This window comes from Lycium barbarum, chromosome 4 (assembly GCF_019175385.1).
Source record: "Lycium barbarum isolate Lr01 chromosome 4, ASM1917538v2, whole genome shotgun sequence".
Classification (NCBI taxonomy): Eukaryota; Viridiplantae; Streptophyta; class Magnoliopsida; order Solanales; family Solanaceae; genus Lycium; species Lycium barbarum.
The window spans coordinates 8,450,073-8,473,648 of NC_083340.1; the positions used below are offsets into that span (position 1 = coordinate 8,450,073).

Consider the following 23,576-nt stretch of genomic DNA (forward strand, 5'->3'; position numbering starts at 1 on the left):
CTTTAAAGACAAGTGGTCTTTTGAACCTTCTTAATTAAGGAGTAAACTGAACCAAAGATTTATAGCTTGTTTGGCTTAGGAGGTCAAAAATGTTTTTTTTTTCTTTTCAAAAAGTGCTTATTTTAAAAAGTGAGGTGTTTGTCAAAGCTTTAGAGAGAAAAATAAAGTGCTTCTTGGGAGAATCAAAAACTGTTTTTTTAGAAGCTAAAAAAATAGTTTTTCCCGAAAAACACTTTTTAGAAAATATATTTAGAAGCACTTTTTAAAAACTTGGTCAAACACTAATTGCTGCTCAAAAGTGTTTTTTAAATCGATTGGTCAAACACAAATTGCTTCTCATCAAAAACACTTTAATATTTTGAAAGCACCTTTGAAAAAAAAAACACTTTTCAAAATAAGGTGATTTTAGAAGTTTGGCCGATAGATTATTATATATACTTATTAAGGTTGATTCCCCGAAATGCTTGCCGTAATTAAGTTTAGTGGGAAGGACACATGTATATATAGACCAAGCAATTTGATCTTAGCAGTTAAATATTAAAGTAAGAATACATATTATTTAACCATAAATTGAATGATAACTATGGATTATGGATATGAAAAAAAAAAAAAAACTTGTATTTATGATTCACCGCAAGCGCAGGAGGCAGCTAAGTTTTTATGATACCTTTCTTGTCCTTGCATTTTTTAATGAAACAACTTGTTAAAATTGGTTGATAATATAAATAAGTTTAATACTGTTCTACTTGTCCAGATTTAACCACACAAAATTCCAAAGATTAGAAACCACGTCGTCAAAGTATTCTGCACAAATTCAGCCGTATGCATCCTCATATGTCGATCAGGATCAAGGGAAATGAGCTGATTAAGCATGATTTGACCTCATGTTTGTCTTTTAGGTAAAAATGACAACCTAGGCAAGAATTATCAATAATACAACCCAAAAAAGAACAAAAAGAAATTAAAAGAGGAAAGCACTTCCATCACGTTATGCAATCATGCATCTCTTTAACCGTAATCAAATGTCACCACCTTTCTTTTTAACCGTTTCGTTACATTCAGAAGATATTTTCACTGGTAATAACTTTGGTACTTCGGGAGGAAGAATTTTGTACAAGACATAGACACAGAATAATTGAACTTGATCTTAATTACTTATGGCAAAGGGCAAAGGCTAAGAGTAGGAGTATACAAAGAAAAATGGCAAACCGCATTAACCAATAATCGAGTCAAACTTAGAAAAAAACCCGACTAGTGACTTAGTTTGGGTGCCAAAAAAAAAGGAACTTCGACCATAATTGGTTTGATTTGGTTTTAACTAAAAAGGACAAACCAACCCGACGTTACATGTATACAATTTTTATAAATATTTTATATATAAAAAGATTTATTGTAATGTAATTTATAAATATTTTTTTAAAATTTTCATAGTTTTTGTCTTTTAAAATATTATTTCAAGATTGGACTTAAAATTTAAATGATCCAATAAGTTTTGTAGCGGTATAGATGCTCCAATTAAGCCCAAACCAAAACCAAATCAATAATATTTATAACAAAAGAAATTATTTAATTCAACACTAGGAATGACAATAATATAATATTGGATATCTATTCTTTAGAATTGCATATATTTAGACAATGAAAATACATAACTTAATTTTATATTGTCTTTAATGTTTAGTCATGTACTAATATTAATTAGCCGTACTTATTATAGCATGATTGAGTCCTTTTAGATTATGATCATTTTCAATATGGATTATTATTGATGTATCTTACAAGGACTACAGAAAAATTTGAAATCATATTTTTTGTATGAAGACTTTACTGGAAAAAAACCCGAAAACTCCGAGAAATCTGAGGTTGAAAAATCCCAACTTTTTCTTTTGGTCGAACAAACTGTATATATTAATCAAAACTACAAGTTCCTTAAATCAACAGCAAACAAAAACAAAAACCCCAACTTTTCTTGATTTGCTTTTGTTTATAAATTTAAAAACCCTACATAATTAATTTGATTTGATATGTGAAAAGCCCGAATCAACTCCATTTATGTTAGCCACTAGCTAAGAGCATCAAATGAACAACGCCAACTAAAAAGAAAAGAAAAAAAAAACTACAAATCCAATAGTAAGAATACATTATTCCCTCTATCCCAATTAATGTGATACTCTTTTTCTTTCAGTCTAAAAAAGAATGACACTTTTCTATATTTAGTGACAATTTAAATTTAAACTTCTCATTTTATCTTTAATGAAATGATTTATAGCTACACAAATATCTATTGCTTGTTTTAGACCACAATTAAGTTTCAAAACTTTTTCTTTCATCACAGTCAAACACATAACATAAATTAGGACGAAGGGAGTACTACAAAAATAACATGAATTAGCTGTGGACTTTTGCCTCTAAACAATAAAATATCCATCACTAATCCCATTTAAACATAGTTAATAACGAATTATCAAAAAAACATGTTAGCGACTAATTTGATAGCTAATTACTTTTTAGTGACATTCACTCTAAAATTTTGAGGAAAAGAAAAAATTCGAGAAGCCAATTAACTTCAAATTTTCATAGATTTAGGGTAGTAGGGTATTTTTAATTCTTAATCGAAACCAAATGCTCCCTCTGCCCCAATTTAAATGAGGGAGTTCAAGTACAAGGATCAAAGCAGTTGATTTTTTTATTGAATTTTAAGTATAGATTATTCAAGTATTTTATAATAAAATTTACATATTTGAAAACTACATAGAACATACTATAAGTGTACATAACTAATAATTCATAATATATGAAAAGTGTTGAAGAAATCGTAATCAAAGAAAGCACTGTTGAATTATTTAATCGCTACCTCTTTGATCTGCTTGTATTAAAGTACATAAGCACTTAATATTTGTGATTGTCAAATATCTCACTCGTTCATTTAATAGAGGAGACAATGGTATTATTAACTCCATCTATATATAATATAAAGCTAGGAATAGACAATCCTATGTGACACCTCTCTATGGCCTCCATTGACATTTATCTTTTTTCTCAATTTTTTGACATTTTTCTATTCATTTCTCTATTTTACCAAATAAAATAAAATATTAAAAATTCCATCCATCCACCCATAATAAAGACTCACTCACCATTTAATAGCATTATATATGTCATTACTTCCCCTATAATTATTGTGATTACTTTGTATTAAATTTATTAGTAAAAATAATTTATCTTTTTTTTATTCATTCTTTGGTTTATTATTGTATTAAAGAAAGACAATCCTATGTGACACCTCTCTATGGCCTCCATTGACATTTATCTTTTTTCTCAATTTTTTGACATTTTTCTCTTCATTTCTCTATTTTACCAAATAAAATAAAATATTAAAAAGCTCATCCCTCCACCCATAATGAAGACTCACTCACCATTTAATATCATTATATTTGTCATTACTTCCCCTATAATTATTGTAATTACTTTGTATTAAATTTATTAGTAAAAATAATTTATCTTTTTTAAAATTCATTCTTTGGTTTATTATTGTATTAAAGAAAGACAGTGGAAAATTGTAAGAAACTTTTAAAATTCCATCAGTCGCCTCATTTCTTTTTAACAGAAATCCCATCAATTGCCTCATTTATTTATAAGTAATTACACCTTAAATATCATTTGTAACCTCCACACCCAAATACAATCCTCTATTAATAACTCTTATGAGTTTTGACCGGACCTTTCCCTCTTCATATTACCCCTCCATTTTCTTAAAAGTTTCCAGCCTTTTGAAATTGTGATTCAATGTTGTCATTCTATCTATAATTCTATATGTTAGGTAGATTTATATATATTTAGATTTGTATCTGGGGACTTTTTCCAAATGCTTAACGTTAGAATAATAATCATCACTCTTTCGTGTTTTTGTCACCTATATTAATTGATATTAGCTTGAAATGTTGTGCTTTAATTTTTGTTTGCGGCTTTTTATGTTTGAATTACTGAAAATTGAAAATCAAAGGTGATGAAAGTCTTAGTTTCCTGTATTTCTTTCTTCCCATTATGGTTTAAAATTTTTCATATTTTGTTGATTTTAGGGTTCTTATTTTCTGCAGGGATCGACGTGTGAATTTAGTGGATTTGGACTATTTTGGTTTTGAAGATATTGTTAAAGTTGTTTTTAAGAGCCAACCATTTACGTGGAAGATTATTTGTGGGAGACGGAGTCGCTCTTCAAGTTTCGACTACCCATTCCTATGAAGGCGGAACTTCATTTCTCGGTGTTGCAAAGGTCATAATATGGCCTCCTTACAAACTCTCAAAATGTAAGTAAAGCTTGATGATTTCGTGCTAACGACTTCAATATATAGTAGAGAGAGAGAGCGGAAGGAGATGAAAGTCAGAAATTCTACCGCGAATCATCTTTCAGTGGCAACGAAGGGACAAGAAATGAAATTGGGTTTTGTTTCTATTTTTGAGCTGGAAAACGAAGAGCTTGACGGCTTGAGGTGCTTTTTATCTTTATATCTTCATTGTTTTCTTTTGGTGGATTTTCTCATGAGCAAATATTTTTTAGACAGTGAAAGTATGAAGTTTATGAAGATTATTTTAATTTCTGGTCAATTCAAAAAATTATTCAGTAAGATTAAAAAGGAATATGACCGATGTATTATTTTATTATAAGTATTATCTAAAACAAATCATGTTGATCAATTTCAAGAATTTTATCTTTAGTTATTATGTGATAATTATCTTTGGAATTTAGAAAAATAAAATAAAAATATAAGGTGACAAAAAAACATGAAAGTTGAAGTCCATTTTATATTATCTCTGACTTAACAACTTTCACATTTTAATTACTTAAATTTCCACATCATGTTAATATAGCTGGCTAAACTAACCATTTTTTTAGAAGTTTAAATTAATATAGTTTATATAATAATAGCTTTTTCTTTGTGATATAGTCTCCCTATTTTTATAGGGTTATATTTTCCATTATCCACCTACAATTTTTTTTTAGCATTTCATAGGGTTATATTTTTCATTATTCACTTACTCATTTTTGTTTACTTAAAATTTTATATTTAAATTTCTAGATAATTTTAGACTTAATTCAATTGGATTACATATATCATTATCTTCAGTTTGCTAGGGATTAATGCACAGGCTTACCTACTATGTATGAACGTTTTGAATTTTTATCTGCATAATCTTCTCTTTTTGTCAATATCTTTTTTTTTTTTTTTTTGAAACTGGTAATGTTGATTCTAATTTTGGGCAATAGTTAGGCAGATTTGCTTTGTCATTTGTTTGACTATGAAAGTGGGAGAGTTAAAAGATTAGATATAACTTCGATCTTCCTTTTAAGAATTAAGGTAACTTTACTGTATGTAATTTTCAATTGTTAGCAAATTGTACTTTTACATGTTCTATCTCTAGACCAAGAGTTTATAGATTTTTTTTTTTTAATTAGACTGCTTATTTGATTACTGATTAGTTTATGTCGTCAAGAAAACAGAAGGTGTTACTCACCACATTATGTAATAAGAAGTATTATTGAAACTAAGATTTTAGTTATAGAAGCTACTCTAATACATAGATTATTTAATTAAAAAAAAAATTAACCGTGCGAAGCGCGGACTTATTCACTAGTTAGAAATACGAAAGGAACATTCATACACATATAACAAACGATAATACACATTTTTTATTGACATAAGGAGAAAACAAAATAAAAAACCTTACAACAAATAGACTTCTATATACTGTGAAGTACAATAAGTTTAAAACTAAGAGTACATCATGATGTACAAAGAAGAACTTATTTCAAACTACAACGGGAACGAGAAGTTACCACGTACACACTAGAATTTCTCCCTACATGAGAAATCCATAGCTAAACGTTGATACCAATACATAAGAAAAATAAAATCAAAATATGTAGTAGTTGTTTCAATTAGGACACTGGAAGTCAGATGGAACCTTTTTGCCACATACATTAAGAAGAAGGCTTAGAGAAAGAGGGACATTAAGGTTAATCCCAAGAACATTTAGTTTAATGGCAGTGCATAGACAAAGTGCAGCCTCAAGATCAACAAGTCCATTAATGAGAGAGCAACAAGGTTTCTTTGGAGGGTTTCCAATTACAAGTCCAAGTAAATTTCCAAGAACATTAGCACAAACACCTAATTTTAAAGCATCTATAGGGCACTTGCCTTTGGAACTCGGGCTCGGGGTTGGCTTTGGCTTTGGCTTCGGCTTTGGCTTCGGCTTTGGTTTAGGACTAGGACAAGTGCCACATGCACTCACAAGAGAGAAAAAAAGAAGGTTCACAAGAATAAAAAGAGCAAGGGAAGTAGTTTTCTTAGAAGCCATATTTCTAACTATAGTTGTTTTAAAGTAGATTTTTTGGCTTTGGTTGATATTGAAAAGATTATAGGAGGGGGATATTTATAGGATGCAAAATTGAGCATCATATTCGAGAAAAATCATAAAGATATAAATTAAATAGTTGAAACCATGTGTCCCCAAGGTTACGTTTTAGCTAGCATCACAAGCAAAGATTACTCAAATCTCTTGAAAACATTATTAGATATGAGACGTTGCAAATAATTACCATGTTCTTCGCGAGAGTCTGCACGTATGGATAAAAGATGAGAAAAGTAAATTATATTGGGGAAAAAATATGCATATTTAAGATGAAAATGTAAATACTAGATCTACCAATGAGCTACCACTTACACTATTACAACAACAACAACCCAGTGAAATCCCACGACGTGGGGTCTGGGGAGGGTATAGTGTACGCAGACCTTACTCCTACCAAGGTAGGATGGATGTTTCCGAAAGACCCTCAGCTCAATAAAAAAACATAAAAAGAAGTCAGATAAGGCTAAGAGATTCAAAGCGATATGGAAATGAAGTAACGCAAGCGACACAGATAACATAGAATAATCAAAGCACAGGAAATAACAGATAATAGCATAAATCAGAGAACAAGAAATTATACTTCGATAATGCGACTACTAATAAGACAGGATAATGAGACTATCTACTAGCCTTCTACCTAATGTGGGTCCTCCAAACCCTACTATCTAAGGTCATGTCCTCGGTAAACTGTAACTGCGCCATGTCGTGTCTAATTACCTCTCCCCAATACTTCTTTGGCCTACCCCTACCTCGTCTGAAACCATCCATGGCCAACCTCTCACACCTCCGCACTGGGGCATCTGTGTCTCTCCTTTTCACATGCCCAAACCATCTCAATTTCGCTTCTCGCATCTTGTCTTCCACCGAGGTCACTCCCACCTTGTCCCGAATATCCTCATTCCTAATCCTGTCACTCCTGGTGTGGCCACACATCCATCTCAACATTCTCATCTCAGCAACTTTCATCTTTTGAACGTGAGAAATCTTAATTGGCCAACACTCCGCCCCATACAACATAGTCGGTCTAACTACCACTTACACTATTAGAAAACAAGAATTCTCTGTCGCTCAACAATATAATTGGTTGCTAATTTTATCTAAAGACAGATTAGCAATGAATTATTTAAATCCTATTAATTAATTATGAGCTATTTAACGATATATTAGCAATAAATTGAGTAGGTAAGTCATATATCTTATACCGTTAATGAAACATTAATTTTATTAATCATATTTACCAAAAACAATTATGACTCTTACGTAGTATATAGACTAATTCAAATATAAAACTACTTCGTTTAAAAAAAGAATTCGTTACTAGCAACAAAATAAGTACTCCCATACACTTGAGGATTCCGGAAAAAAAAAGAAGAAAGAATTAACAATACTATTTCAAACTTCTGCATTTTAACAGAAAATATTTCTTGGTTTAAATTAAGATACCCTAATATCTTAAATATATGAACATTTGGAGTTAATTAGCTTTTTATTTCTTTTCTGTTCCTCAATATTTTAGATTGAACATTACCGGAAAAAAACAAGAATTTAGCAACAATCTTCATAGTTAATTTGTCGTTAAATAACCTGTATCTAACATTGTTCTGTTAACCTGTTGCTACTCTGTCATTAGATAGAATAGGAACGACTTTATTGTTCAGCGACGGAAGTTATATTTTCATTGCTAATTCCTCTTTTTTGTACTCGTGTATTCTTTTTATTGGAAATATAGTTTTCTTTAATTTGTAGTTAGCTTTGTTCATTTATACTGCTTTTAGCCTTTGCCATAAGTAAGATAAAGTTCATTTCTTCTTTGTCCGTGTCTTGTACAATAAGGACCGAAAGTTGTTATCTGTAAAAGAAGTTTTGGCCGGTAACGAAATGGTTAAAAAAGAAGAACAGTGGTGACAATTAATTAAGGTTAAAGAGATGCATGATTGAATAATATAACCTTTTCTTTTCTTATTTCTTAGCTTTCTTTTGTTTTTTCTGGGTTGTGTTATTGATAATTCCTTGCCTTAAATTCTGCAAGGTTGGTGAAAATCCGTCTCTGTTCCTGATATATAATATGTAAATGATTAATGTATCATCATGGATTGTTCTGATTTGCAATTGAAAGTCCAATTTTTCTAAAAGTTATCAGTGGAAACATATTTCATGTTAGGTGCTAAGAGTAACAGTGATAATAATTCTTTGGCCAAGAATTTACAATTTTTTGGTATTTTTTTGTCCCCTTCAATGTTCTCTTTCTTCAATCTTTTTGCACCTTTCAGTTACTTTAAAGATATTATATTTAACTCTTCTCTAAAATTTATTCTCATTAATTTCTTTCCTAATTAATTTGGACACCATATGAACTTATGATTCTTCTCTTCAAAGGTAGGGATCTAGTAGCTCAGTTGGTTGACTACATGAACTTTCACCTTGTTGGCGAGGTCTCGAATCCTCACATTGTAACCCTCTCCCCCATTTCCCCTTCCCCTATCCCTATGTAATAAAAAAATAATTTAAAAAAAAAGATTCTTCTCTTCAAAGTAAATGGAGTAACCAATCCTCGCATTTAAACTGGAGAAAAGGGTCAAAAATACCCCTCTATTTTGGAAAAAGGGCTAAAAATATCCTCCGAAATTATATTGGGTCAAAAATACCCCTCCCATCCTTAAAGTTTTCAAATATACCCCTATCTTGATGGAAATTATCCCCAAAATAACCCGAAATCAGTTTTTAAACCCGCTCCACCTTTAAACTCGACCCAACTAAATAATACCCCATAAGATCCCCTTATTCCCCTAATATATAGGTTTGAAGTTTGAGGGAATTGGGTAAATATTTTTCCCTAATTAGCATAGAGTGTAAAAATCCCATAAAAATATGCCATTGATCTCCTATACTCACCGAAGTTGGAACTTGGACGTGTGCGCTTGTTAAGTGTATCTTTCAGCTTATTTTCAATTATTTTATCACTACCACGTCTGCTTGTTTTCAATACCTAACCGCTAAATATTTGGGAATCTCAGTTATCTCACTACTTCCGTTAATTGAAGTCATAACAATGCTGTTATTGACTCCAATTCAACTATGAACAGAGAATATTCATAAACATATACACAAAATGAAAAACAATACACATTTCTCCACATATTATTATATATATGAGGGAGAATACCAATTTTTTGTAGTCCTCACATGGATGTTTTGTCTCTTTTTACCCCTAATTAAAGTTTTTATTACTTTGTGAATTCCTACAAATTTTGGTAAATTTTGAGAACCTTAAGGGCTTTTTTTATGCCACTAAAAATGATGATGTCAAGGAAAATATTAGTGATCCCAACAAAATATGCTTATACATATTTGAGTTTTTTATGAGAAATATATTAAATTTGTTTAAAATTATATATTTCCTTAAGAATTTATTATAGACACTTAAAGAATATAATTATCATGTCAATCAAATTCTATAATATAGGCTTAATTATTGACTTAAAATATTATTTTTATAATACTATTTATTATTTGTTGATGTTAATTACCAAATTATCATTTGCTAATTACCATATTAGAATATCGATTATCCCTATAATCGGGATGAGAGGAAATGAAGATAGTTAGAAGAGAATGTAATTTGGAATGGAAAGCCTGATCTTTTCATTCATAGAGGTAGTATATATATACATGGCTTAACCGACCTAGAAGAAAAGAAAATATCTAGTTTAGTTAAATACATAAGTGGACCCCATGATAACTATCTACCACTAACACTAACCAGTTGTAGCCAGTTGTCATTAATCAACTAATCACACTGTTACATTGCTAATCACTCAGTCGACTACACACTAATATTCCAAGAAAACTAAAAAGGTTCTCAATATTCTAATAGTGTAAGTGGTAGCTCATTGGTAGATCTAGTATTTACATTTTCATCTTAAATATGCATATTTTTTTCCCAATATAATTTACTTTTCTCATCTTTTATCCATACGTGTAGACTCTCGCGAAGAACATGATAATTATTTGCAATGTCTCATAGCTAATAATGTTTTCAAGAGATTTGAGTAATCTTTGCTTGTGATGCTAGCTAAAACGTAACCTTGGGGACACATGGTTTCAACTATTTAATTTATATATTTATGTTTTCTCTCGACTATGATGCTCAATTTTGCATCCTATAAATACCCCCCTCCTATAATCTTTTCAATATCAACCAAAGCCAAAAAAATCTACTCTAAAACAACTATAGTTAGAAATATGGCTTCTAAGAAAACTAGTGTGTAGTCGACTGAGTGATTAGCAACGTAACAGTGTGGTTAGTTGATTAATGAAAACTGGCTACAACTGGTTAGTGTTAGTGGTAGATAGTTATCGTGGGGTCCACTTATGTATTTAACTAAACTAGATATTTTCTTTTCTTCTAGGTCGGTTAAGCCATGTATATATATACTACCTCTATGAATGAAAAGATCAGGCTTTCCATTCCAAATTACATTCTCTTCTATCTTCATTTCCTCTCATCCCGATTATATAGACAGGGTGTAATCGATATTCTAATATGGTAATTAGCAAATGATAATTTGGTAATTAACATCAACAATTAATAAATAGTATTATAAAAATAATATTTTAAGTCAATAATTAAGCCTATATTATAGAATTTGATTGACATGATAATTATACTCTTTAAGTGTCTATAATAAATTCTATCTAAATTCATGGGGGCACTTCCAAATATTCAATGTTACTATTAACTAAAACGAGATTTTATCTTTTGGGATAGTTTTAAAATAGTTTCTTGAATTTATTTTTGAACAGTTTTGACCCTCTAAGTTTTGAAAAAAAGTGATCATGTTAGGTCTCCATCAAATATTTAACAAACTTTAACTTTGAGATTTTATAAGAACTATAAGAAAAAACAAAGTAGATTTAACCAGAAACGTCAAGAAAGTTGCATCAAATCTCAAAACCACAATAACAAAATCACATCAGACAACAAAAATAGATTAAAGAAATCACAGTTAAGCTGCACCAAACTCCAAAGCTAGATTGAAAGAAATAGCAGAAACGATAAAAATTGCACCTTCAAATGTGAGTTCTCTTACTTAAAGCTGTTTTTTTATTTCACAGTTCCTATTAGATCTAACGTTCAAAGTTTGTTACTCCCTTTGTCCCAATTTATGTGACACTTTTCGTTTTCTGAGATTCAAACTGTATGAACTTTGACCATCATTTTAAGATGTATTTTTCATCAAATTGATATGAGAAGGTTGCAATTTATAGTATTTTGCATGTAGTTTTTAACTATATAAATTTTAATGTTAAAATATTGAGTTAATTTAATCCAGTTTAGCTTTAAAGTTTAGTCAAATTGACTCTCGAGAAGTGAAGTGCCACGTAAATTGGAACGGAGGGAGTAATATTTATGGAGATAAAAACGCTCATGTTTTTGACAAACTTACATAACCAAAACTGCTCGAAATATATTTGAGAGGGACCATTTTGAACATATACACTCCGAATATAATAGACCCCTTTCTTGTATTTTTTTTTTCCCTAACCAAACTAATCTTTTCAATCGTCAACTGATGAGGAAGCAGTTTAATAGCAGAGTAGGAACTGTAAGATTTATGGTTTGGAACGAAAAAAAACAAGGGACAGCGTATACCTTATATTATATTAGACAGATTGCCCTTTATATGCTTCTCAACATTGTAAATGCAAATAGTTATCTTCGCACAACGATAGCATGGTAATATATTCAATATCGTTCCAATTTTATCAAATATCTCTTTTAGAAACTTGTAAACTATTGGAGTTTGAATCAAGAGGACATCGATCAATAAAGATACGGATTCTACTATATATATACTAGATGGCCTGTGCCCGTGCTGAACACGGGCTTTTCCCCAACATCGTTGTACATATAAGATCTAATAGTGGAATTTCATGGTGGTTCTAATTGTGTTGTAACATTATCCAAAGAAAAGGAAATATCATGCTAGAAAGACAAAAACAGTGAGATTGTCAATGTTCATGTAGGTGGTCCAACTTATGCGTGAGCTATGCTACAATTGGGTGAAATCTAGACTTTAACAGTTGTTGGCAACACATATAGCTGGGTCTCCACTGAAAAAAGAAAGGCAAGAATTAGAATTAGAATGTTGAAAGTGCAATCAAATTTGAAGTATCACTTCAGTTAAAGTTTGATGCTAGAAGTCTCTACTGAATTAGAAAAATACCAACCTACACATTGTAATGCCAGCTAAAATAAACACCAGTTTAACATCAATATCTTTGCTGAAATAAAATCTCTAGCAAATCATAATACCTATGGCAAAATACCCTACAGCTGAGAAGGCACATAAAAGATTAGAGGAAACGTAAGTATACCATAAGAAAGCTGAGCCAAGAATTCCTTTTAATAAAATGCTAAGCAATTGACCAGAACAGGTACCCCGAAAGGATTTGGACACACAGCATACTGATTAAAGCCTTTGGTGTAATGTACCCTCCCGAAATTTTCTAGTTAGTGTTTTATGTTTGTTGGTTCTTCATCATACATGGATGGTGCTCCTATCTTTTGTGCTTTTGGCTCCACATAATATTTAGCAAAAGGCCATAAGGTATCGCAAAAATGCCAAAATCTCAATTAACCGTTTATGTTTCAAAGTGATAAGAGATATGATATACAAATGTTCTGCCAGTCACCTTCTATATCCACTCGACAAATGACTTGGTAGATCAAAGAGATCTCCTCACCTCCTAATACTGCAACTCCTCTTTTTCCTTGTATATCTAGTTCTTTTCTTGCAAGGTACCCAGTGTTATTGTTCAGTGAAATTCTCTCTGTTCAGCCCTTTCTTTACACTATTGTACGCATGACTTCACAAACAGAATTAAAATAATATCACATCAAAAACTTAGGTATTCATGAGAATAGATTACAGTGGAAGGAATTAATTCCGTGTCTAAATCCTGAGAGTCTCAATTTTTGTATGATGCTTTGAATCAAAGAATGATTGAGAATATTAAGGTATATTTTAAATAGCTTTTTTTGTAAGTGTATGTAAATTGTTCTTCATCTCACCACAATGCAATATTTTTAATAGCATTAATAACATTTAATTATTTTCTAACTATATTTCTCCATAATCTAAGACATGAGAAAGCTTCAGCATAATTGTTAGCTTTTTACCATATATTTATTGATTATCTACTGCTATAATAGCATGTTGAAATACATTGAGACACTAAGGTTGTTCATCCATATTTTAGATTATAGAGTTGCATCTATAGCCGTTGACGCAATTAGCATAAAGTAGAGTAATGATCTCCTTTGGCTTTTCACCATCATTTTTCCGGACATCAACTGACACTTGTATGAATTTGGTTAAAAAACTAATGGCTCGAGCTACATTAATGAGAATTAATTAAGCCAGGCTAGTATTTTTCTAGCTAATCTAATGTCAATCAAGGCATATTATATCTCCTTTCAGCCAAAGATTTTCATTAGGCAATATTTATTTAGCATTTTCTTGTTGTTAAACTGTTCTTAGTTAGCTTGTGCACAGGATAGGAGTCCACCTGAAATGCAATGCTTCCAAATTGAACTCTCTTAAGTGCAGAAAGACCTTTTTAGCTTCTATCAAACACTTCCCATACACACAGAGTAGCTTACTCTAAGAAAGATCATGATTTGCTTTCCTGGTCTCATTTGCATTATTCTGAATCTTAAGGATTATAGCTTGTACCTTTCTCTTAAGACCTCTACTCTCTTGGATTAAGACTGGATGTCAATGAGATCTGTAGAGAAAGGAAAAAAATGTATCACTATCCTAGATCATCACCAAAGGGAAGGCAAAAGTTACCTCATTATGGTGACCAAGTCAAGGCTCAATTTTATCAACTGGGAATTCACCTTCTTACCCTCATCGTCAAAGTTAATCTCTATCAAAACTCAATTAAATTGATCAAATCTGCCAACATGTAACAATTAGTACTCACTTTATTCCAAAAGAATAAGGGAAAAGACTGGTTGTTACATTCCCTTTGTAAGGGATAAAGTGTTTTAATTAAGTCTTTGTTTGAGCAATTGTATTTCAAAAATTGATGAGCAATAGATTTCATAAATTAGTGCCCCAATTCCAGATAAGAAAGCAGTACCAGTAGCATTAATTAGATAACATTAACTTTCATGAATCAATTTCCTAATTCAGCCAATTCCAAAAGGAATACTAACTAAATCAAAACTCTAAACAATGAAATAGTACACTCCTGGATATAGCTTCACATGCTGATTATTCGACCTTCTAGAGATCCATTGGTAGCACGAAGAAACATAATCACAAACGTTATAACAATGCGAGTATTATAATTTACCAGATTTCAGCCTAGAGAAAATCGAACCTAGTTCATATGAATATATGGGATATTTAAAGCTAACAACATACATAAAAGTTATTCAACCATTACTGTGTTAGAAACACTGACAACAATTTTACACTATGTTAGAACTTAAAACTCATTTCTGCCAGTAATTTCTGCACTCTTTTTGTTGTTGATTCTTTATTCATCTCAATTTTAGTAGCAAGAAAAATTCTCGAATTATAGCAAAGTCCTCATAGAAATTTGCATCTTTCTCCAATAGCAGAAAGAGAAGAAGAGAAATTTGAGATGGTTCAACAAAGCATAGAAGTATCCAAATAGACTTTAAATAAAAATCAAAAGCAATTGGGAAGCTTCATTTAGATTTTGGATCAATGAGAAATTTACCTATTATAGTCAAAGCAGAGTAACCTTTGTTGGGAAGAAACAAGCAATAATCAAATTGCACGACGAGGTAACAGCGGAAGAAATACCCAAGTCGAAACTTCCCACACTATTTGAACCAAGAGAAGACAATAAACGCTAGCACAAATGGAAATCCAGGCAGCAGCTATACCAACAATAGCAAAGTAAGCAAAAATAAATTGAATGGAAGAGACCAAATTTACGTGGTAAAACCCCTTAAATGTGAAGAGGAAACATCCACGGGACCTCCGGCCCACAAAAGCTCCACTATAAACAACAAGAGTTACAAAAATGTTCTCCAAATGGCTACAACAACAAAGCCAAGCACGGAGCAACAATACATAAGGGATAGCACCAAAACTAGCGAAGAAAAGAGAAAAATCACCCCCAAAAAATGAGCTACTGTTCGTACTCGAAAACTGGAGATACAGACCACAAAATCCGATTGTCACCGTTGAAATCGAAGAACCAGATGTTTAGAATCCCCAGTTCAAATTTCAGCACGATCCAACGGTTAACGAATCAGGAAACGTAATTTAAAGCGGACTGCTGTAGCAAAAAAATTCTGGACGAAAATCTGCTTTCTCTCTCACGTTTTTCTCTCTATATGGCTGCTATGAATTCACTCTTGCGTTGTTAAAATAAGACCTAAATTGATCCTATATATAGAGGAAATTTTGGGCAAAATTGGTCTGGTCCAAATTGGATTGGGTTTTATTAATCCAATTCCACATAGGAAGGGAAAATCCAAAAACCTAATTGGATTGGGTTTTATTAATCCAATTCTACATAGGAAGGGAAAACCAAAAAACCTAACAACCTTTTCCCGGCTTGAGCAACTTTCAACTTCAGAAACCTGCGCCTGCATTCAAAATTGTGCAACCACATATTCCAACTAAATAGATCCATATTCGGTAATGTCATGTATTAAAATTTTAAAATCCATTGCATTTACAATCTATTAAAGAACAAAAATTGGTAATGTAGATGATGCAGTCTTTTTTATTTAGTGCAGTAAAGATGGGTTACAAATTAAGGTGTGTGAGAAGTGGAATTGGTGCAAAAATGATGAGGCAAGGTGAATATCTGGTTAACTGACAGAATCCAACTACACCTCTACTGAAATTATATATATAGAAGGAGCAGCAGTGTTTAATTATTTTTCGATTTTTGCTACTGAAAGGAAATGCATTAAATAAATAGACAACAATCTTAACTCATACCTCACAAATGTTAACTTGAATGTCAATGATGTATTTTAAACGATAATCACAAGGAAACTTAGGACATTTCCGTATACGTAATGTTGTCATTTCTCAAAATGTAACATAGTAAACAATGCTATTACCAGAAACTTATGGTGTTGAAATGCTGAACAACAAACTTCAGCATAAAGGAAAATTTGTGATGGAAAGCTAGATAAAATATCAAATGGAACTTCTGATAAGATCATAAAAAAGGCGGTCAACCAGTATCCGTCCTTATTTAATACAACTTTTTTCTTAATTGAGATTGGTTTGGTCCTAAATCTACGCTAATGAAACTACTTATCGAGAAAAGCTAGTCAATACTTTTTTCCATCTCTTTGTCGAGAAGAGCTAGTTTTAGAGATAACTTCCGCTCATAAATTTGGATTAATACAAAATAAAGTAATTTACTCAATTTCACGAATAATGCAAGCATTTCTTATCATATTCTACCATCATAAAAAGCTTTAGTCAAGATGCAGAAGCTTAAATTCTTTCAGCGATTACATGAAAGATCATGAATTGGTGAATTAGCCTTATATACATCTAAGAAGTTTATCACCTTTGATATTTTAAGAGCTAACTGTAGTTTACCAAGACAACAGAGTCTGGCTTTTGTAAACTGTCACTTTTGCGGCATTATGAGGTGATAATACAACATGTGCAATGCTAAAAGCTCACCTTTATCAACTGCAAACTGCCGACCAATCCTTTGTCACCGATCTAGTTACGTTGCCTTTACTTCTATGTACTATTATCTGCCACACGAAGGTCGTAAGAAGAATTTTGCAATGAAACTCAATTTAAAAATAGAAAATGTAGAAATTTACTCGCCACAAAGCTTATGCAAACAACACTGAGAAATGGAATACAACATTAGAGCAAACGTATTTACTTCCACTGTTTAATCTCAAGAAATAGCCAGCACATGCAGCGGAAAGAATAATTTGGTGAAAACCAAAGAAGATCATACGCCAAAAATTTTGTTTTAAAACAGGATCCAAACATATGACATAGGAAAATGCGCTCAGTGGATCTACTTTAACACAAAAGATCCAAAAAAAAGAAAGCTATTCCTGAGGTATGAAAATTAACATATACTCCCTCTGTCCCAAAAGATTGACACTTTTCGCTTTTTGAGAGTCAAACTTTTTAATTTGACCGTGTGATTTAACATAGAATCTTTTATTTTTTCGAAATAAAATTTACATATTTAAAAACTACCTAAAAAGTAGTATAAGTCACCATAATTAATAATTTAGAATATTTAAAAGACGTATGAAAAAATTACGATCAAAGAACAACTCATTTGACTCTCGAAAAGCGAAAAGTGTCAATCTTTTGGATGAAGGGAGTAGTACATTCAATCAAGAAAAAGTAATAAACAAAAGAATAGCATAGTCCAAAAAGAATCACAACAAACTGAATTGAGAGCTAATCTACTACATACCAGAACATGGATATGAAAATTAGACAAAAAAAAAAAAAAGGAGATAATTTACAGATTCCACAATGCATGCAAGTATCATGGAGCAAAAGAGAAAAGATGATAAAGTTCTGAGATTGGAACTTGAGGAGAAAAAAAAAAGGTTTTGGTATCAATTCGATGAAGAATAATATAGTGAGGTATAGATAGAGAGCGGAAAAAATAAGAGTAAAGTAGAGAGAAATAAAAGTAAAGAAGCACGGAGAAGAAATGACAATACTCAGCTTCAATTGACGGAAGGTATAGTATAGACCAGAGCTTCATGCAAATATGTTAATTTTTGCCGGAGAGAGGTTAGAGGCATGGAAGAAGCTTTCTCAAAGTGAAAAGAGAGTAGAACCAGTTGTATCACACGTTTCACCAAGAGATGTACACAACTGAGTTGTAATTGAAATGAGTACTGTTTTACCCACTCCAGCTCTCCCCGAATAGTCCGATTTTTCCTCCACGGCGATAAGGCTTAAAAGATCTACTACTTTAATTTCTGTTTCAAAAATAGATAATTTTGTATCCAACTGTATAAAGGCGGGCGCAAATCTATGAATAGAAGACATTGTACTGAAATGCCCAAAGTGCCCTTCCTCGTACCAACAAGTCTCACTTATTATATAGGTACAAGTCTCACTTATTATATAGTTAAATATATAGTTAAAATTAAAATTTGAATTGATTTCTAATATTAAAATAGCGGTATGGTCCAGCCATAATAAAGGTTTCTCTTTTTTTATTATTATTGTTCACCTATTAGCAGTAATTAGCAAGCTTGTCCTATTTTATCCTCTCTTTTTTAATTCATCCTTAAGACCTAATTAAGATGAAGTTGATTCAATTAAGATTTATTGTTATTCTACGGGAAATACAATAGCAAGACAAAGATTAATTAATGCCGAAACCCCAGTCCCCAAACGGCCAAACCTATCTTAACTAGGATTCCTATTTCTTGTAAAAGGTAAACAAATTAGATAAAATAATCCTAAGGTAAATGAAACTGTTGATATAATTAGTTAAACAACGAAATAAAAAGTAAATTTAGTAACCGTTAAATGAAAAAAAAAACTCTCATTATCAGGCTAAATAATTGAAGGTTTTGAGTCTACATTTTCCTCCCGCCTTAAGTGGAAGATTTTAAAACTTGTCACGATATTTGGGATTATGTTCCACTTTATATTTCTAAAAATATATAGCTGAAAATTAATGAATCATAAAATGGATTGCACCTATTTAAGAAATCTATATTTTAAGGGTTGGAGAGAGATATATTTATACTTCTTTTATTCTTTAATTGTAGTATTATGTTTAAACTCTTCACCTCATGTAATTTTTTCCTGTCATTAATAAAAAATAAAATATAGGAGTCCGGCGGAAACTCCACCTACAATGCGGTAATCCTATTTAGGGAGAAAAAAGTGACCAAACGAACAAAAATATATCATAAGCAACGAACAAAAGTCATACCGAGAAATGTATTAATTCGAATGGGAAACACAAATAAATAGCGCAAGGGGCGCTAATTAATTCCAACAAATGAAAAATCCAAAATAAATTAGCCCCATAAGTAATGGGAAACAAATTGAACAATTTAAACCTCTAAAACAAATGAAAATCCAAAAAAAAAAAAAAAACTCAAGAAAACAATTTAAAGAAAAAGGTTTAAAAAAAAACATTTATGGACAAGTGAATCCCTTTGGAGCATCCTTACTACAAACATTAAGAAGCAAACTAAGTGAAATAGGGAGATTAAGGTTAATCCCCAAAATATTAGCCTTAAGTGCAGTGCAAAGACAAACAACAGCCTCTAAATCCACAAGATTTTCAATAAGACTGCAACATGGTTTAACAGGTGGAGTTCCAAGTGTAACATTCGATAAACCATTAAGCACATTAGCACAAACACCTAATTTTACTGCATCAATTGGGCATTTGCCTTGTGAATTAGGAGATGGGCTTGGTGTTGGTGTTGGCTTCGGCTTTGGTTTTGGGCCAGGGCAAGTGTTGCATGCACTAACCACAGTGAAAAAAAGGACATTGAATAACTAGAAAGAGGACAAGTGACTTAGCCATCTTGATCTCAAAGCTAGTGCAATATTTGCTAATTAGAGAAATGTGAATTGATTTCTGATGATGAAGAATGTATTGATATGGTGGGGTTTTTATAGGGCGGATTTGTAAGGAGGGGGATTAAACGAATTACAAGACATCATTCTTTAATCCATGTGTAAGTCGGGAATTTAGCCTGGCAATGAGAATTAGCATATTTTTGTATATCTTGGAAACATGTGAAGTAGGAAATTAAAACAAGTTGCCATGTTCCTCTCGCTGAGTTCCAAAATCCAGGAATTTTAATTGTTTTATTTCGTAGCCCGTGATTTTTGCCCGAAATGTCATGGTATATCAGTATTAAACGATTTATTTTATGTACACTTACAATTTTACATTATTAGCGTATTTTAACATGATAGCAGGTAATATACCTTATTTTCTTTTAATTAGTAATCCCATTTTAATTTTCTTGAAAGTTAGATAAATTATCTAAGTAACTGTAAAAATTATTTACGGGATCAGTGTATATAGAAACTCAATTAGTAATATGCTTTGACGCATGGAAAATATTTAGCCAAAAAGAAATTAGGGACATGACAACATGCATTTACAGGTTAGTCGCCCTCTTTGCTTGGACGTAAATTTTGGCGGGTTATCACTTTCTAGGACAATGTTTACTGATTCTTTTCTTTTTGTTTCTCTTGCAATTTATGGATCTTTTGGATCATAATCTAAAAATTCCATTTGAATAAACTGAAAATCTTAAAAAAATATTATATCATGATCTAAAAGTTTACAGACGTTAGATAATATTCTAATCTTTTGTCAGTACCAAAAACTATATTTGCACAATTTTATAAGAAAAATTTACAGCTCATAACTACTTCTAACACTTATTTATTAGTAATAGCTATCTTTTTTTAAAATTATTTTTGGTAGCTTAATTATTTATCAAATTATCATCTATAACTTATTTTTGTTACTGCAGTGTATTTCCCTAAAAATAAGGTATCTCTCTCTCACTTACCCACAATCTTCTTCTTTTTTTCAAATATTTTTCTCTCACCTATCAAATTTATTTTCTCCCTCACCCCTAGTTCTCTCTCCGTTCCATCTCCTAGATTTTCTCTCACCTACCAAATTTATTTTCTCCCTCACCCCTCTTTCCTACTTTGTTCCATTACCTACCCTAGATCTCATTTTCTCTTACAAATCAGAAGAATCCTACAGTAGTAGCAGCAGCCATGGTCGACGAAAAAACGAGCTCTACAACGGTGAAGGACGACATAGTGAAGCTTTATTAACTAGTCCAATTGAAAGTCTTTGTTCATTGTCTCTGAAAATCAACAGCACTTTCTACTACTTGAATGTTCATGCGCAACACTCTCTTGGCATCTCGTTCTTTGTAGCCCATACCCAAAAGTAAGGACAAAGCTTCATCTAGAATTTGAAGCTGCAAAAACTTGGCTTGAGCAAATGTCAAGGTTTTCTAGATTTTTCAATCTGACTACTATGATATGCCACCACTCCTTTTAGTAGCTCCAGCTTTAAATGTAAGGCAATCTCCGGATAACGTCCTTTTTGTAGCAATCTGAGACGACTCGCTTCTTTCCCATGAAAACACCATTGATGAGAGTTGTGGAGCTTTATGCCCACCAAGTGTTTGATAAAATGTTTCAGTATAATTCAGTATATTTCAGTGTATTTCTGTGTATTAACAAACAGTATATCTAATTTTTAGTATATTTCTGTGTATTTCAATATATTATTTATACAAACTTACGTTCTTTACAGCATCAATTAAATAGCCACCTCATTAATTTTGTAACTGACATTCATCATCATAATTCATCCTATCTTCTTCGCCTTCTGTGTCGGTTAGTTCATCGCTGCTTCAATTTCTGGTTTTGTTTTTATAAATACTTTTGATGCATTCACTGTTTGTTGCCTTAGTCTGTCTTCTGTGAACAAAATTTGAATTTTCACATTCAACTCTTGTACAGTATTAGAAGAGCTTGATAAGGAAAAAATCTATATATATATATATATATATATATATATATATATATATATATATATATATAATATAAAGCTAGACATAGACAAGGTGATGTGGCACCTCTCTATAGCCTAGAATACTAGTTATCTTTTTTCGCCTTTTTTTGAATTTGTTCTTGTCACACCCCATTTTTAACCGGGAGGTTAAAGTAGAAGTATGACGTATTGGAGATTCCTATTTTTTGTCGGTTTGTTAAGGAGTCGCCACCTAATTATTTACGGTGAATTAGGACACCTAAAGTTTATTAAAGTTATATTTAAAGTTAGCTCTGTTTAAGGTCTGCGAAACTTAAGATTCTAGGTAAGGGTTCAATTAGTCTAAAGGGAAGGTATTAGGCATCCTTTAAGACCCATTAACAATGGTTAACCGACCGGACTTATAATTAGCTAGGCTAAGTGTAAATATAGTATTATAGAAAAGGAAGTAGCTTTGTAAGTATGGCTAAAGTTATAGATAAGCATGTAAACATGCTATTTATAAAAATAGAACTTATAAATAATAATTTGTATAAAAGAATACTCATTATGTTATTTTAAAAATACAACTTATAAATGTTGTTGAAATTTTAAATGAAAGTGTAATAGTATGATTTAAAATAATACTTGTAGAAAACACAATAACTTGTTTAAAGAGTGTAGTTAAAATAAACTAAAAGAAACAGAATATGTAATGATTATATGTATTCGACGAAAAGTGAGCTATGCCGACTCACAAATTCAAAGAGTTATCATAAGATTAATGTGGAATAAATATTAAAGGCTTCATATGAAGATTAGTATTTTAATATATATATATATATATATATATATATATATATATATATATATATATATATATATATTGTGCTAAAATTATCTCAAACAATTATGTATTTCAAGTGTTAGAAAGGAATTAAAGTGAGAAAGTTATCCGTTGAAACTAATTTGCCTTTATTTCTTAGAATAGGCTAACGTTAGTGCAAGATTTATGACGTTTTAGACTTCTAAAATAGTAAGCATAAATTATGATTCCCTTAGCCGAAAGATGTAATTATGCTATTTTGAAAATTAATCATTCTAAAAAAGTATAGATATTATAGATATTATAAATAATTTTAAAAATAGGAGTGAATGTGATTTGTGGAATTAACTACCCATTATTAAACTACAATCCTTAATATACTGGAAATTTTCTAAGTTAACAAAATAAAATGTTAGTCATACAAAACAGAGAACAATACACAATCATAAAATAAGGAAGGGAGTAGAAGAATAAACGAGTTTGGCCCATTTTTTCATGGGCTCAACTGCTGAACTGTTTGCGTTTATTGGGCTTAGGCCCAATGAATTTTCTCTATATTGCTGCTGTGGGCCGTCTTGTCTATTGGGCTTTGGCCCAGACTTTGTTTTCTTGTTTGGCTGCGGATTGGATGACTCGAGAAATACGTCGGGCTTTAGCCCAACACCGAATATGGAAAATGGCGAGTCCTTCGGACTCGTATGCGAGATGATCATGCATAAAATGAAAAGAAAAGGGATTAGTACATAATCAATAGATGAAATTAAACGTATATAAT

At 31.4% G+C, this 23,576-nt stretch overlaps 1 protein-coding gene, 1 long non-coding RNA gene and 1 pseudogene across 2 annotated transcripts in view; all 3 read right to left on the minus strand.

The window, feature by feature from the left end:
• Positions 1-18,365, minus strand: part of LOC132635093 (uncharacterized) — a 95,864-nt gene extending 77,499 nt beyond the window's left edge. The window contains exons 1-2 of the long non-coding RNA XR_009580421.1: positions 18,143-18,365; positions 17,118-17,194 (exon numbers count right to left, since the gene is read on the minus strand). This is a non-coding gene — a long non-coding RNA (uncharacterized LOC132635093). The remainder of the gene's footprint in view (positions 1-17,117; positions 17,195-18,142) is intronic.
• Positions 5,672-6,408, minus strand: LOC132635091 (lipid transfer protein EARLI 1-like). Its single transcript, XM_060351321.1, has one exon. It carries the CDS (start codon positions 6,355-6,357, stop codon positions 5,935-5,937), a length of 423 nt encoding a protein of 140 aa, XP_060207304.1. The 5' UTR covers positions 6,358-6,408; the 3' UTR covers positions 5,672-5,934.
• A 971-nt stretch (positions 18,366-19,336) lies between the features above and the next one.
• Positions 19,337-19,983, minus strand: LOC132638148 (14 kDa proline-rich protein DC2.15-like; annotated as a pseudogene).
• Positions 19,984-23,576: the final 3,593 nt, after the last annotated feature.

What these genes read in the sequence shown, in the direction of transcription:
- LOC132635091 (XM_060351321.1), bottom strand. Translation starts at nt 6,357, where the DNA reads ATGGCTTCTAAGAAAACTACTTCCCTTGCTCTTTTTATTCTTGTGAAC.